Genomic DNA, 17,418 nt, shown 5'->3' on the forward strand with positions numbered 1-17,418 from the left:
ATAAATCTATGGAGCCTCTTCAATGTTCTAATAAGATAATTTTCCAAGCCTTTTTAATGGGAATTTGAACATAGGTTTGCATTCAAACATTATGCTTTAGTAGTAAAGGGCAAAGTCTTCCTTCCAAACAGTAAAGATGTTTGTATTTATACAATTGCCTTAAAAAGTCATAAAAATAACAAGCAAATTTTACCAATGTACATACTGTTGCTATTATGCACTTGCAAATAATTGCTCCATCCCACTTACAACTCCTGAAGACTGTCAGGAGCAAGTATAAAATTACCAAGAAACAATGCTGGCCTTTTTTGTGATGATGAGCCCCAAATAAGGCATTGAATATTAATCCAACAGTCTATTATGCTTGTATTTAAGTCATTAATGAACAGTAAGGAAGATGGAAGTGATTACTATAAAAATCAGAAAATCATCTAAAGAAATCATCCCTAGAAATCAGGAATAAGAAGTTTTGAAAACAGAGTGCTCCTACCTTTTCACGAGTCTTCAATTTCTTTTCTAAAATCTGGACTATGTTTTTGAGTTTCTCATTTTCATCTATATAAGGATATTAATATTATAAAATAAGAGCAATAAATAAATTCCCAACTGTTCTGAACTCTAAAAAATAGAGAATAGCTTAGCTCCCTCTTCTTTGTGGCAACCCCTGAGATATTGGAACACTGCTATCATGTCACCCCTCGTCCTTCTCTTCATTAGACTAGACATTCCCAACTGTTCCTTATATGTTTTAGCTTGATTTAAACTGATTTAAAACTGCAAGGCCAAATAAATTAAGGGGGTCTTGCTTAAGACAACAAGAGAAGACAAAAGTTAAAGGTTCCTGAATCTTTTTACTCTCATATTCTCCCTCAACTGGATATGCTTGCAAAATCAATTACTACTGCCGTAAAAGAATAATATATTTTTTACTTGTTTTTATGGAATAATATTCTTGGAAAGGGGATGCAAATCAGAGAGTGGCAATAGAACTGAAAATATTTATGAAGTAACTTAATGTCTGAAGGATGATTTGGATAGGAAAGATGCTTCTCATGAAAAACACTCTTCTTGTGCTGTACTGATAAATTGTTCATGATAAATTGTTCCCCCCCCACCTCAAGGATGAGGCATACATTCTCTGGCTATATAGGTGGTCCTTGACTTATGACCACAGTTGTGACCAGAATTTCCACCACAAATCGTTGCAATTCTAAGTAGAGTCACCATGAGATTGAATGCAATTTTATGACCATTTTTACAGCAGTCATTAAGCCAATCAAGCTTCCCCAGTGGGCAGTTTTTGCTGGAAACAGGTAAAAAAGCTCACAAATTATGATCATGTGACCATAGGATGCTGCAACTGTTTGTAAATGTGAGTCGGTTACCAAGCACACAAGTTGTGATCACGTGACTCTGGGGGTGGTGTGATGGTTGTAAGGGTGACCACAGATTGTAAAGCGCGTTTTCCAAGGCCATTGTAACTGTGAACTGTCATTAAATAAATAGTTTTAAGTCAAAGACTACCTGTACAGGATCTGTTTCTCAACCTACTAAAAATAACACTCTACGAAATCACATTGCACTTATTTACCTCTCAAATTATACTGGTCTTCTATAGTTTGTTGAAGACCTTTAATCACATTCTGGAATGTAGCACTGTCTTTTAAAAAGAAAAAAAGAAAAGAAATTAATATATTTATTTTAAAATTGTTGTTATTTTGATAATTATATGAACTTTTTAAAATTATTGGGCTGAGGAATACATGCTTCTAACATGGGTATAATGAAAGCAACCCCAAATTTAATATCTGAAGTATCATTTTTTTCTAGTTTAAGTTTGTTTAAGTATCAGCAATTGTACTTAAAAATGTACTGCATTGTCCTGTTCTATCTCCAGTTGCAAATAGTGGCCACAAGATGGACCTCTGGTATCCTTAATTTTCAGACCATTTACTCATAACATTAATTTTAAAATTAAAATGTGAAACACTGCTTCTTAAAAGTTCAAGGAATACAAATGTGATGAGTTTAAAGTCCTATTATATTTTCCATTTCTGGAAAGATCTAAAAATGGTACTAAAATATTGATTCTTCTACAGAAGTGATGAAGAATCTTTTGAGCCCGGCATCTGAAAAATTCAGAAAATGCCAACTTCTGTCAAATGCACACCTGAACAAAAGAGAAGCAATTCTTTACACATTCATTTTTTAAAAAAATATAGTTTCATCATATGTGATCCTCAGGATCTGCTCTGTGCTGCTAACCTTCAGGTGGTGTTCCCTTTCTGTAAACAGACTCCTGAGATCTACCTGAGGCAGTTCTAGGTCACATGAGATCTTCATTCTTGAGGTGGCTTTGGAGAATCCTCTTCTTCAGCCTCTTCAAACCAACATCCCTTACAATTTTCAGAGGCTATGAAGATCACATGCCATGTAGGACCCAAGGGCTGTGCAAGATTGCGTGATCTCCACAGCCTCTGAAAATTGCACAAGATGGTGCAATTTCCAAATATAGTGGGCTTTCAGTAATAGTTGCTGTCAAGAGTTGGTGAATGCTGGTGTGTTACCCAAATGTCAGTCCTGTTACCTTTGACACACGTGTCATAAGTTCACCACCCACTGTCTGCAATAATGAACAAATGCCCAACAATCTTCCAGCATGGTATATCTATTATGATAGTGGGCAAGATGTGTACAGTGCAGAGGGCAAGGTGGAGAGAAGGGGACTGCTTCAGATGGAGCAACATTTGCCTACATCACAGCAATACATTTGGCAGGAAGAAATAGCAAGGTAGTATGTATGGCTATAGAGAGCCAATTTGGTATAGTGTTGATCTGGGAGGTCATGAATTCTTGTCCTTCCTTAGCTCCTTCCTCTCAGCCCTGAGAAACAAGCAATGGTAAACCACTTCTGAAAAACATAGCCAAGAAAACTGCAGGGACTTGTCCATGCAGTCTCTGAGAATTGGACATGACTGAATGGAAGAAAAAGAAAAGTATGATTATCACAGCTGTTCCATATCTAAAGATCTGAGCAGTGGTGGGATTCAGCCAGTTCGCACCAGTTTGGCAGAACCGTAGCTAATTTTTTGTTGTCCAGGCCCAGAATGGACTTCCAGAAGCAGCATCTACACAGAGGACCAGTTGTTCACATATTTGAATCCCACCACTGGATCTGAGGCTTAGTTACTGTGATCTTTTTCATTCACCTGTTAGCAATATCCAGAGCCATTCTAAAATGGCAGTGAACTTCACTCCCCAAAAGATCCAATTGCTTTTTAAATAGTGGAAATGTATAGGGAAGTGCTCTTCCCACTACAAAACCCCTATGCTTTGAATGCCAGCTCCTTTTGGGCTGGTGCAACAACAAGGAAAAGTTCATTGCCACTAGGCAGAGTATTGGGGCTGCTCTGCTGTTGAACTATCTTCATTACACAAAGATAGTATCCACATACACATTTTATGGATCCAACACGTGTCTGGTGAAAAATACTGCCAAGGAAATGAAGGCTTACCTTGTTTAGCCATCTCTTCCCTTGATTGGCTTATTGTTAGCAATTTATTTGTTTTGTCCAACTCAAGATTCAGAACATGATTTTTCCCATGAAGTTCTGACATTTTCTGTAAGAAATTATTTGAATACCAAATGACATCTCCTTCCCAGCTCAATTATTTTGTCAGAAAAATCTATTTTTAAAAAATACATGCTGAATGTTTACTGACATTTGTCAAGTATTAGAAATCTGAAAGCATGACCCTTAAAAAAAACCAGAATGATCTTGGATGTGCTTCACAGAGAATGGTGAATTTAAAGGGACTGATTTCATAGCCATTCTGAAACTGAATACTGACTGATTAAAACAATAATAAAACAACAATAAAATTTGTTATCTAACTATTGGGATTCAGGACAGGGATTTTGTTAAGCTCTTTTCCAGAAATTATTTTTGAAGAAATGGAATCCAAGAATTCCTTATGAAGGTAAATCTGACATGCTTTCTATTGACCTATGGATCTTCCACCTGAAGCTTAACTCATTATATTAAAAAGGTAAGTGAAATAACAGCCCCATAATGCTGAGAGAAAACAACTGATTCAGTCTCTACTGAATCTACTTCAAAGTTAAAAAGCATTTTCAGTTGAAAATTTAATTGACTTGAAGAGATGAATCTCTTAAATGAGATCAGAACTTATGCAGAGCTTGGCTACATCCACTTCACTTTTCTATTCCACTGCATAATCAGACCACTAAAGGGAGGGACTTCAAAGGCATAGTGAAAGAAAATATTTATTTATTTATATATTTTATATCCACTCATCTTGTTATCCAGAGGGACTCTTATTGAGTTGCTAACTTTCTAGGAAAATATAAGAATTTAGATATAATTTTTTTTTACTTCATTTTTTACCATTTCTATATGTGAGAAGTCTTCTAAAAGTTTGTCAAGATTCACCATACTAGTTTTCTTCATGTTGCAAGACTGCTTCACAATTTGCTGTATATCAAAGAGAAATATGTATAAATTATGCTATCTTAAGTGTAATGGTCTATTCCTTTGCCAGGAGAAGCAATTTCCATGGGAAGAATTAGCATTCTTTTTTTTTTTTTTAACATGGTAAGAAGTGCCACAGCTAAAATTTAAAACATATGGCACAAATGTTACAGCCATTTTTGTAGACAAGGCCATGCCTTGTATTCAGCAATGCTTATTGTTAAATTGTTAAATATGCTAACAATATTGCTATTGTTAAGTATGTGTAAGATTCCTATCTTAGACTCAAGTATCAATATCAAGAATATTGATATTTAAAAATTATTAAAAATTTCGTATTTGGGTTAAATAGCTCTGCTTGCATAATTTCAGTTTGTTTATATACTATTGATATTTTAAGCTCTTCCCAGTTATAAATTCATCAGTGTATTTTTATTTATTAAATTTATATGCTAGCCATCTCACTGTTGAAGCAACTCCACTTATGTTATTTATCAAGTCTGTGTTGTGTTATGCTAAAAAAAAGTCTTGTTCTTCGAGTTTGTTGAAAGTTTGTTGTAGTTTAAACACTGAATGTACTAGTTCCATGATGATCTGTATACATAGTTAACATTGTTTCTTATGCAGAACAGCTTGCCCAGGTGAAAAAATTAAAATGCAATGCTGCTTTGAGCACTGACATTTTCTCTGATTTGGCTATCACTAGCTATGCAAAGTCTGTTTTTTTTTTAAAATAACTGAAATTTAGACAGTTGTAAATAACATTTTCAATCAGTAATAATTTTGCCTTTAGGGAACCAAAAAAAGGCAGGGTTTTTTTGTAGAAACTTATTATCTGTTATTTTTGTGTGTGTATAACATTAGAGATTGCAATGTATTGTGCTATTCTTATCATTTAACTGCAGACTAGACTGTTGTAGAGAAGTCCCCAAATCGCCATCTAGCATTTAGTCAACACTGATAAATGTTATCAGTTTTTTTCCATAAAATATTTGAAATTATTACAACATTTCCTGAATAACATCTTATGTAGTATAATATATGCATTGTTTTTTTCTATACTGTGAGTGGCTTTCTAAGTATTTAGGCCTTGAAACCAGAATATAAACCTACAGTATTGATAAATATGTTTAAAAGTTAAAATAATAAAAGAGGAAGAACAAAATTGTTCAGTAAGAATATGTCACCATTTTCTATATATCCTGGAAAAATAGTGCATCATTTAAAAGTTATATTTTAAAGTTAACTTGCACTTAAACTGAGGAAAATATGGTGGGTGCGAGTGATAATTCTATGAGAGAAAGATGCCTGTAGTTGCATCTCTATTTTTTGTACTTATCTCTGCAAAAATTAGTTGGAGATTATGTTTAATTTAATTATGTTTAATTTGTAAAAAAGGAGCTATGCCCTGTCCCTGTTGGTTTTTAACATTAAAATAACCCTTGAAGGCAGAAGAGCAGGCCAAGTGTATGTTTTATCCATTAGTTGGCAATCTCATTTCTGAAGGAAACTATCTGAATATATTTTGAAGTGAATGGAAAATAAGTTGATAATATGAGCCACAGAATGCCCAGTGAGAAGTTGTTTACATTAAGAGAGAAGGCAAGAGGCTCTGAAGGTCAATGGGCTTAATATTTATGCGGCATCATAAAGTGACACACAAACCAGAGATAGAAACCACCCTGAAACTGAACTGTCAGGCAGGGAAAAATCTGGCCTAGGACATCAATTTATGGAATGTACCACTCATAATCCAGAATTGGGGGGGGGGAGACACACACACTTTCATGCCTTAGGCATGAAATCTGGCTGGACAACTTTGCGCCAGACACTCTCTCTCAGCCAAACTCATCTTGTTAGTATGGGGAAAATAGGAGGAAGAAAGAATATTAGGTATGTTTGCCACCTTGAATTATTTATATAAATAATAAAGGTAGGCTAAAAAAAAGAAACAAGCTTGAATTTTCTACAAATTTGAAAGAAAGAAGAATCAGCTGTGTTTTGTTGTAAGAGAAAGAGTGGATGAAAGTTTACTTCCTAAAGTACGCCATTTAATGGGTCAATCATTGTATAATAGACGTTTGTTTACAGCAAAAAAAGGTCCTCCAATCCTTAATAGTTTGCTTTTTTAAAACCAGAGACCATAATCTATGCTCATTACGATACATGTCTGCAAGCCTAAGAAATTAATGCTAGGTTTTAATACTTGGAAATATTAAACGATACCAAAAGCAACTTCGCCAGGTTCAGGTTCAGGTTGATTAATTTAATGAATTCTAGGGAACACACTTAATGAGTGCTAACCAGAGATTTTAATGACAAAGAGCACAGAGATTAGATATTCCAACTGGCTGTTTACTTGCTGTTTTAACTCTTGATATTGATAGAAATAGCTCCCTAACTTGTACCAAAGGTAACATCCAGTTACACCATATCCTCAGGTCTGTTCTCCGACTGGAAAAGTGGGAAGACCTCCCCCCCCCATCTTTAGCAGAAACCTGGTGGTTCTATCAATTTATTTAGATTCAAGATTGCTGTCAGATAGGAAGATATCCATACACCTGGAATTCATAAAACAAGAAATAAAGAAACTACTAATTCAAGCAACAAACCTCTGGCCATTCTTACATTAATAATTAATCATTAATAATATATTGTATTTCATCTTCCCAAATTCTAATTAAAAATATCTCAGACTAATTTTTAAACTGCATTGTTGCTATTCAATACTTGATGATTTGTTCCACATATTTGAGTTTTATCTCAGATCCTCTGAAATGTACTATTAGCTTAAAAACTATTATTATAGAGTTTCCATATTTACACTTCAGTTTTAGCCCCCCCCCTCCTTTTTGCAGTACAACCATTTTCCTTCCTACTTTTTCTGATGGAGAAGAAGAAAATCCTGTTTGATATTTCATAGTTTATTAATGAAGACCCAATTTTAAGTCAAGGATCATTTATTAGCAAACATCAGAATGCCCACCAGATAAGAACCTTGAAATGAGTTGATTTGTTCACAAATGAAATAATAACTTGAAAAGGATAGTTCCTCCCCCCCTCCACTGAAAGTCTAATTTTCATTAAGACTTGCTCAGCTTTCTTTTTCTAGGCTTTGATTTTATGTGACCCAAGATCTTGCCCCCTAATCCTCTATTACAAAGAAAATTGTTCAGGAATCATGAATCCAAAATGTTCATCACTCAAGTGCACCTGAGGATCTCTAAACTCTTGTGTGAAGTTTTCTGTAGAAGTGGAATGAGTTTTTACATGTGTCACAATCAGAAATGTGGAGTCCTTGGACCTCTCTTTGGTTGTTTGCTTGCAGATGTTTCTATCTGACTAGGTAACATCATCTGTGTATTGATGACGTTACCTAGTCGTGTTATGAAACATATCTGAGAAAACGTCCAGATTCATCAAGGGCTCTGTAGTTCAACTCTGAGCTACATATATTCTCTTCTGTTGGTATAACCAGAAGTTCACAATGAAGCCAAAACATATCCTGTGGTATTTAGATAAATTTTCCACCTGCCATGTCCTACATTGTGAAGATTTCTTGTGATATTTAAAATTTATTCAGTAATTTATATGCTTCCTTTTGAAACAGATGGCAAGATGTAAAAATTCTATGTGGAAATTACAGCTGCCAATCATGCTTTATGTACTTTCCAGGGTTTTATTTATATTGCACAGAAATGACATGTAAAAATGGCATCCATTGACAATACAGTAAACTATGTTTTTTAAAAAATTGTTTCTTCCCCTTCATTGTAAGAGTTTGGCCACAAATTATGCAACAACACCATGATGAATTAAAGAAAATAAATTTATTTAAACTTTGAGGAAGGAATCAGAACACTGACATAAGGCAAGTTAAATACGTAAAACAGAAATACACAAATCTTCATACTGTGATATATTGTTTTACATAACCAGAAAAGTACCAAAGGACATTCTGAGATTGATTGAGGTATTTAACTAGTTTTTGGTGATGGAAAAAAACATCCAACAAGAGCAATACAATATTAATTTCTCTTGTCATTAGAGCGGCTTACATAGCTTTAATTGCAATATGCCTAAAATGAAAGGTTTCAGCTATTAGACAAAATACATCTTAAATACAAAGGCCAAATGCAAGCCTAAGAATGAATATCAGAAAAGGTTATTTCTGAAGCACTGACTTGATTCTGAGCAACTTTCTTCCTTTTAAGATGCTTATACATGATGCAGTTTCCAGCTAAAATGTGTATTTCTACTCAAAGCCTACTTATTTAACACAGGATTAACATAGTGGCTGAGAAACAGGTTCGTGGTCATTTTTAGTTTTCTGCACCATTTCATATATTTACTAAAGCTTGCTATGATCTGCTCACTTGCTGTTCTTTTCATTCTAGCTGTTCTTTGCTGACAGAGTCAGCTACAACCTGCTAATGTGTCCCACCATCCTCTTTCCATCTCCCAGATTTTCTAGTGACAATTAGCTGAGTGAGATAAGTAACTATATGGAAAAAAGAGTCAGTTTTTAAAAAATGTAAAATAAATGAAGCTTACATTCTTTTTCTGTCATGGTGTCATCTCAAGCGACTTTATTGAGATATACTATGCGAACTTTTTACAAACTTCACCCTTATTAGTTAGGTTGGCCAACGTAAAAGCCCACCTCATAGAAGTTGGCCCAGTAGCACATATTATGGCTTATTTCTAAGTAAACCAGAAACAATTGCACTACACTTGTTTTTAAGACTGAAGGCTATAGCAAATACATGTAACAAGACCTTCAGCTTACTTCTTTAAAACAAATCAAAACAATACTAACAAAACCACCGCCCAGGTATAATATCAACATATTTCCAAGAAGGCAGTTGTAATCTACATACTATGTTCATTATTATCACAGCTTATCAAATGGCCATTAACTGTAATGGCCCACAAAGGGAACAACAATGGAAAGGCAGGATTTTTTTCTAGATTTAAATCCTTTTAAGACCAGTTTAGAGGCAAATCCTAGGCATTCCTCCCCCTTTCCCAAAGTTTTTTTTTTTTTGTGGGTTCCCATTATTGTGATCAGTGCAAAATATCTGCACCCTTTCCATAAAGGGACAACTATAATCATCTCCTAGTACCTCTGAATTCACTATGTTTCCTCATTCACATTTTTGCTCCTGTCAGGGATTAGTGGCTTGGTGATATAATGCATGTTTTATGTGCAGAAGGGTCCACGATTGACCCGACATCTTTAAAAAACATAGACTCAGGCAATAGGTAATGTAAAAAAACCTCTGCTAAAGCTCTCAGGCAAGCTAAGTTCAATAAGAGATGTCTATCAGGGCTAAGGGGAGAAGCTTTCTGAATCAGAACAAGGAACCTTTATAGGGCACAACACTTTCTACCTCTAGGTAATAAACTCCCAGATCAAATCAGTGACTCTGGGAAGTTAGTGTAACATTTCCGTGAGGTTTAGGAACGGTCACCTTCCGGCTAAGGCTAAGAGTAAGATTAGCAGTCTGGAAAACAGCAAGGAAAAAAACCAAGCAGACTGCATATTTGAAAAGGTCTTGGAATTTAAACCTGGTTCATGTAAACAAAATATAAAATCTAAGTATATTAAGGCGTACCTTGAGAAAGGAACAGATGCATGTAAGGCTTAAGCATAATAATTCTTTAAAACTTTCCTACACTCAATATTAATTGGCAAATTATCCTAAATTAAAAAGTTGTACTGTTTATAATACTGTTCTGTTGAATTTTGTATTTTTATTTGATTCAAAATCTAAAATGCTGATAACTTTGATTCTATATTAATATTAGGTATTTTAAAAAAAAATAAAGGATGTAAACGCTTTCTTGTAAAGAACACTATTAAATTGCCTATTTAGTCATAAAAAATTAATTGTATTCCTAAAAAGCCCAGAAATTCCAAATCTATCTTAGGTTTTACTGCTGTAAAATAGTAAAAAAAAATTCAACGTTGTAGGTTTTTGGTTTGCTACAAAATGTAAAAATATGAATAGTGCTTTTAAGAAATGATCAACCCCCACCCCCCCCAGCAGTGCTGCAATTTAAAATTCTCTATAGCTTTGGTGGAGATATAAAAATGTTTTCCTTATTCTTTTGATAACTGCTACCCTAATTGCAGCAGACACATTCCATACATTGATCATAATAATTAAACCTCAGTGTGCAGTCCAAGTATAAAATATTCATGCTTGCTTATCTGAAGCATTAAAGTAGATTTATATTTATATTAACTATAATAATCATTTATTTAACAAAACTCTTTTTGCTTCTTTATCTAATCTTTCATTCTCTAATTCCCAGTATAAACATCTCAAAATGTTCAAACAAGCGAGCAAACAAACAACGTTCCACACCTGCTATTAGCTTTTTGAAGAAAAAATGATTTACAATGCATGACACAGATACCAATGTGTTTGGGAGAAGCCCAAAGCAACACCTATAACAAAAGACAGTCATGCTACTGAATCAGCACCAGCAACGTTTGATTAGACAATATTTACAAGACACAAAAGCAATACTATGATTGATTCAACAACACAGGTAAAAGTGGAAAGGACCACATCATCACCAACCATCTGAAACTATTGGACACCTTGGCTCTGGTCAAAGATAGGAACATGGAATTCCCTTTGGGAATTGGCCTCCCCATTCACATAATAAGTGTTCTGCAAACTTCAGAAGTTTTCTATAACACTGTAATGAACTGGAAAACTCCAATTCCATATGTGTTTTGGGCTTCTGTATAGCTGGGGATAATACTATTTCCTATATACTAAAAAGAGAGAGAGAAAGAGAGAGAGAGAGAGAGAGAGAGAGAGAGAGAGAGAGAGAGAGAGAAACCTATGACAAGATTTTGTTAAGCTGCTCTGTGCTCACATAGCCAGAAGACATGATGAATTCTTTGTCTGGCACACGGAGAGCTGTTTCATTGAGAACAAGGCCTTGTGGAGACTGTACCACATGAATGGAGGTATAGTCTGCCACAGGTATCTCAGAAGCTTCTGGATCTTTTTCTTCTGCAGCTGTTGCTACCATAGCAGGGCTCATAGGATGAATGACAAGGTTATCGGTGGTCAAGTAAGCATCCTCAGAAAAGCTCTGGACTTGAACTTCTGGCTCATCTTCTTTGGGAGGTGTCACAGTGACACATTTTTTCACATCCAACTCACAGAAATAGGCATTGTCCATGGCCAAGGTTGGCTGACACCATGCAAGTGGTTCTTTCTGAGCTTCACTTTGAGTTTTCCCTGTCTTCATTTTTTGTCCTGGGGATAGCACAACACTTCCTCTTGGTGTAATGTTGCTGACCTGTGTATAAAAGTCAATGTTCCTTACTGAACTTTGATTGCTTAACTGGGTCTGGACAAGCGGATTGGTTATCTCGGTGGCAGGAATATGGGATTTAAGGTCTTGTTCTTTGGATGGATTATCTAATGGCAAGCAGGCAGATGCATCATCAAGACCTGGCATTGATTTATCAATGTTTTTTTGATCAAGGCACAAGAGATCCTCTTCTTTATCATTTACCTTTTTGGACTGATCAATGTCAGAAGTTCCATCACATGTATCACTTGCACTGAAATCAGTCTCTGGGATATCAGGCTCACAGCAACTGGCCCGTCCAGAATCATCATCCCTCACTGCAAGGCAGCCATGAGATTTCATGTGGACATCACCAAGAAGCCTATCAGTATCTGATCCTTCAGTTCTATCTTCAGCTTCATCTATATCCAGCTCAATAAATTCCACCCAAGAGTCATCTCCATAAAGCTGGGGCATGTAGCTACCATGACTTGCTAAAATGGAATTAACTTCATCCAGTTTTCCTTTCTGAAAACAAACGTTTAAAAACAAAAGAGTAATAATTATTGTTGAAATTCATTCATATATGAATTCTATATGCATGGCAATAGTATTTACTGTACTCAGACAGAATTATTCAGTTTCCTAATTAAAAGATCATACAAATTATGGCCCCAGACTTGAAACCTGAAGTTTCAAGAAGTTTCAAGGATGGAGGAAACCAGAAGTCATTTTAGACCCAATACATGTAACATTTATTTCTGTAGAAGTCTATAATACTGGTAAAGGTGGAAGGAAAGAGAAAAGATGAGGACAACTAGCTACAAGATAGATGGATACAATTACAGAGGTGATGGATGCATCCTTGGAAGTCCTGAAGAATCAGTTTGAGGACAGAGTATGCTGGACAATTTTTATATATATATATATATATATATATATATATATATATATATATATATATATATATATATATATATATATATAAAAATTACATTAAAAATTGAAGAATCCTGGATATATACATTTCAGTAAAAAAGGAAGCGATCACCAGGAAATAAAACACCAAGGTTTTAATAAATAAAATCAAGCTTTCGATAGCTAACATCTGCCATCATCGTCAGGATACAAGCCAGCTAGTGAGGAAACAAGGTCCATGCGTAGAGTTTAGGTGTGGCTATGCTTATAAGCAGGTTTCCTCACTAGCTGCCAGCATCATCAGGGTAGTCTCCAGTCGATGGGAGAAGCTATTTATAAATGTGGCGTTCTTTGCGCCCGGCTTCTTGACCTCGTCATGGGTCCCAGCCAATCCACCTGCATTTTGATCGTGGTTTCTGTGTTGCAAGCTGTAATTTCCTCACTTTCCTTACTTGTGTGGTACCGCAGCTCTTCCTCCCTTCTTTGCATAACTGTAAGTCGGGGGGACTCCTTAATTCCACATAATTAGATGTGCACTGTCTGTGTTTATGTTGTTTATTCTCCTCATCCTCCTTCTTAGTACTCCCTATTTCTCTTCTCCTCCCCGTTTCTGATTACGATCCTCTTTCAAAACTATATCCTCATTGTTTGTCTCTGTAGCCCAAGATTCCACTGTGTTTACATCATCCTGTTTCCTGATCCTTCGTATCACTTTATTAACTCCCTTTTCTATTTTCTCTTCAATGGGGGTGATTTTAACACCCTCTTCAGAATTCGTGGCGCCCACAAATTGATTGCTGACCCCTTTTCCCAAGGGGGCTGTCCCTTCACTGTTGTTTGTGTATTCGCTCATTACTTGGGGGTATGCAATCTTCCTTAAAAGGAGAGAGGCGGAATCCTTACGGTCGTGACTTGCATCTCCTTGTGCATTCCTATGGGGAGTCGTTCCTCTCAAATGTCTGTAGGAGCGTGTGGAAGCTCTAAGATTATAGCGAACAGGCTTCTCATCTCCCCGTTGTTCTCCTGCGTTCCCAAGGCGATAACAGCTCAATCGGGAAATGTCATTAGTGAAGTTAGTTGCAGGATCGCCGGTGGAATTACACGTGGCATTCCAATCCTTCGAATCATGATTGTTTAATAACCCGAAGTCTATACCAGATCGCTTTTTTGTCAAACTCCTCGCTGTTCTGGAATAGCTGCAGACAGCTGTGGATGGCTCTAATTTGAGCTGATACAAGGCAAAAGATTTCTCTCTCCCATATTTGGGCAACAGGGTATAACATACAGCATTCTAGATAACTCCTCCCCTGTTTCTTCCCTCCCTAACACAGCTGGCAAAAGTGAGACAGAGCCTGTGGCCTAGAGGTTAATACATCTGCCTAACATGCAGACAGCCCAGGTTCGAATCTCAGAAGGGTATGTCTGGTTGAAAAGAGCTAAAGAGTTCGAAATAGCTATTCCAGTTCTCCCTTAATTCTTTGCTAAAAGTTGACACCAATTTGACGGCACATAATCAATTAATCAATCTCAATCCCTAACTGGAAAGAATAAAGGTGTAAACATTTATTACATAAATTTATGCCACTAATTGGGCAACACTTTTCCTTAGATATTAGACCATTTTAGAATATTTAATCCATACCTGCTATGCAGACAAACCTTCAAATATACTGATTTTGTACAACAGCAATCAATTTCTCATTACCTTTAAAAGGTCTGGATCAATTCCTTTAATTTTGGGCACTGGAACAGGAGGAAAGATCAGTATTTTCAGCCTTAAAAAGAAAGATTAACATTTAAGTTCTAGGACTTCTAAACTGATCAAGAGTAATACAATAAAATTGCTTATTTTGGGAAGATGGCTGTATTTTGGCAAGTCCCAAACTGGCAGTTTTGGAACCCCAAATATGTAAAATTCTGAACTGTGCCATTTCAGATTGTCAGCAAGACATCCTATTCAACCTCATAAAAAAGGCTCTGACTTACAGAAAATTAAGTAATCTTAAAAATATTTAGTTCAGATCTATTGCTAATACATTGCACTCAAAACCCAGCATCTTTAAATAACTCCTTTATCATATACTACAGTTTATGAATACTAAATTCTGCTTTAATACGTTTTCAATCTAAGCTTGGAGTTCCAGATTTTCTTGAATAGACTCATCCAGTCATATTCTAGTTCCCATAATTTAGAATTTCAATTATGGGTCATAAAAGGTATTTGTTTTTCATGTATTAATTTTGCCAATTTGTTCAGCAATTTAGCTAATTGGTCTTCTGTAATTCTGTACTTTTCCTTTGACTCCTAACATAGTTTCTGAGAACAGTGAAGCATTTTAACCTTTCTTTGGCTTCTTTACAAAGCAGCATTCTCTAAGGCAGTGATGGCGAACCTTTTAGAGACCGAGTACCCAAAAACTGGCCCCGCCCTGCTCCACTCCGTCCCACCCCTGCTCTGCCCCCCTATCCCCTGCCTCACCTGCCCATAAGACCACTCACCACCTCCAGGGCCTGCTGCAGATCGCCCAGGCAGCTCAGCAGCACTATGGCGGCCATACCCTCTGCCCACGCCCTGCAACATCAACTGCATGATGGGATGTGAGGGCAGAGTCTTGTCTACGCTGCCTGGCTGCCATGTCCTTGGCTGTTTTGCTCCGTGTGGGCCACGCTCAGGGGCGACTCTCCTTCAGGGGGGCTGCTGGAGAGGAGGGGGTCACGGGGGGAGGCAAGTCTGGGGCAACGACATGTGTGCCCACAGAGAGGGCTCCGAGTGCCACCTCTGGCACCCGTGCCATAGGCTCGCCACCACTGCTCTAAGCAATTAAGGAGCAATATGCTAGCTTGTGGCAATTTTAAATACCTTTTCTTTCTCCCTCCATAGGAATGAATCTAGTGCAATTATGATTTTAATTAAAAAGTCACTTGCTATTCCCCTTCAGTGGGAAGGAATCTTTTATTTTGCCTGTAAGCATGGTCTAATTCATAATCTTTTCCCACAAAGCTGCCAGTAGCCAGACAGTTATCCTAATTGCTGTACTCAGTATGTAAACCTGAGTGAAGCTCAACCAACTCAGCAAATACTGTCTACTAGGGAAGCTCTAGCACACCATCTTGGCAACCCTTCAGAGACCCACCATGCAACAATCACAGCTATCTTGTTGAATTTGTTCTGGTGTCACCCGAAGACATGCTATACAATAACCCTAGATGTGCAAACTCAAAAAGTCTGAGACATAACGCCAGGGTTATCTCATGATTAAAACTGAAGTATAGCATAGACCTCTCTGTAGCATTAGGAACTCTAGATCACAGAGAACTGGCTCAAGAAATGTGTCTCCTCTCATATCATCCAGTGCTTCTCAGACTCAAAAGTTGCCTCTCAACAGGATAGAGGTATCATCACGTTTGCCAGAAATCCATTTACTAATATATCAAAACATGGATGGGCAAGCTGAAAATATTCCAATATATCCCTCAAGTTCTTTTAAAGCAAAGTTTGCAAATAAGACTCAATAATCAGCCCAAATGCCTGAAAATTGAATATCTTTTCATTATAAAGTTGGTTCAGCCTAATCTAAAGAAGAGAATTTTAAGGGTGGGGGGGGGAAATGGGGGGGGGAAGGTGGTAAGAGAAAATTCAACCAAAATGAAGTGCTATTTCTTCTAGTGTTTCAATTGCACCATTTCTCACTGATATTGATACTATTGTTTAGATTCCTTTTCAGAGCTGTCAATGTTTTCTTTATCTTAGGGAATCCGAGGGTAGGAACAAGATGTATGTGCTACGTGGACACTTCAGGGACTGGGAGTTTCCTGCAGGAGGTGTGTCTATCATTCCTTCTCCTTTTTCTCCTCCTCCTCCTCCTGGTTATTGGCTGATAGGTTTTTAATATTAATCCCGTCTTTGAATTCAACCCTCTGAAATAGAATCCATCTCTGTGGCTATTTTCATTTTGATTGGAGATCCTCCTGCTCTTTATTCTTTCCCACAAATGTAAATAGCCTTTATTACTGAAGTCTCATTTGCAGCTTTCATCTGTATTCCATAATTGCTGCATGACTGTTGCTTTTCCCTTATTTCTGCTTCATCTTTTGGACTTACATAGATGAAGCAACTGGCATAGCTGTTATCATTATATCTTCTTAATCTTTTGAACTTACGTTCAGCAAGCATGACCAGTGCTAAAATAGAAGGCTACTCTAGTTGTCAGCATTTAAATTGAGATGGAGAGATTTTAAGTGGAGCAAATGTATAAAAGGAGAGGTATCTTTATTTCTAATGTAGTAGCTCCACACCTAAATTCAAGAAAACATTCAAGAGGCTCATATAGACCAACACACTTTTAATTTATTTATTTCTCAACAAATGCAAGCATCTTTATGTGGGAGAATATTAATATGATGGAGCATTCAGATCCAAACCAGCATTCTGAAATGCTGAAGTCTGGATTTGTATCCTAGCTAACTAAAGAGTAGTGAAATGGGTGCTGTCCTTACGTTCATTATGAAGATGTCCCAGCCAAGGGAATAAGCCAGAATTCTCCCTTCAAAATATTCCATTTTTTAGAGAATGACAAACTGATAATATGAAGCCTTTCCATTGTCTTGAGTTTCTTAGGCTTGGTATTAAGGGGCAGCTGAATAGTGGATGGTAGAAACATTGGCTCTCTATGTAGCACCTATA

General features: G+C 36.6%; 1 protein-coding gene across 13 annotated transcripts in view; it reads right to left on the reverse strand.

Moving 5' to 3' along the window:
• The window catches only part of GHR (growth hormone receptor), a 137,906-nt gene that overhangs the window by 7,393 nt on the left and 113,095 nt on the right, over positions 1–17,418 (reverse strand). For 10 of the 13 annotated variants that reach the window (XM_039366361.1, XM_039366357.1, XM_039366360.1 and 7 more), the window contains 2 exons: positions 14,440–14,509; positions 8,304–12,344 (listed from right to left, as the gene is read on the reverse strand). In XM_039366361.1, coding sequence (XP_039222295.1) covers positions 11,355–12,344; positions 14,440–14,509 — 1,060 coding nt within the window. In that variant the 3' untranslated portion in view covers positions 8,304–11,354. Of the gene's footprint in view, positions 1–490; positions 556–1,591; positions 1,661–3,515; positions 3,622–4,409; positions 4,497–8,303; positions 12,345–14,439; positions 14,510–17,418 lie in introns of those variants that run through there. The other 3 variants (XM_039366364.1, XM_039366366.1, XM_039366367.1) reach the window with 3 other exon arrangements.

Source organism: Crotalus tigris, unplaced genomic scaffold (assembly GCF_016545835.1).
Source record: "Crotalus tigris isolate CLP2741 ecotype Arizona unplaced genomic scaffold, ASM1654583v1 scf7180000020265.513298, whole genome shotgun sequence".
Classification (NCBI taxonomy): Eukaryota; Metazoa; Chordata; class Lepidosauria; order Squamata; family Viperidae; genus Crotalus; species Crotalus tigris.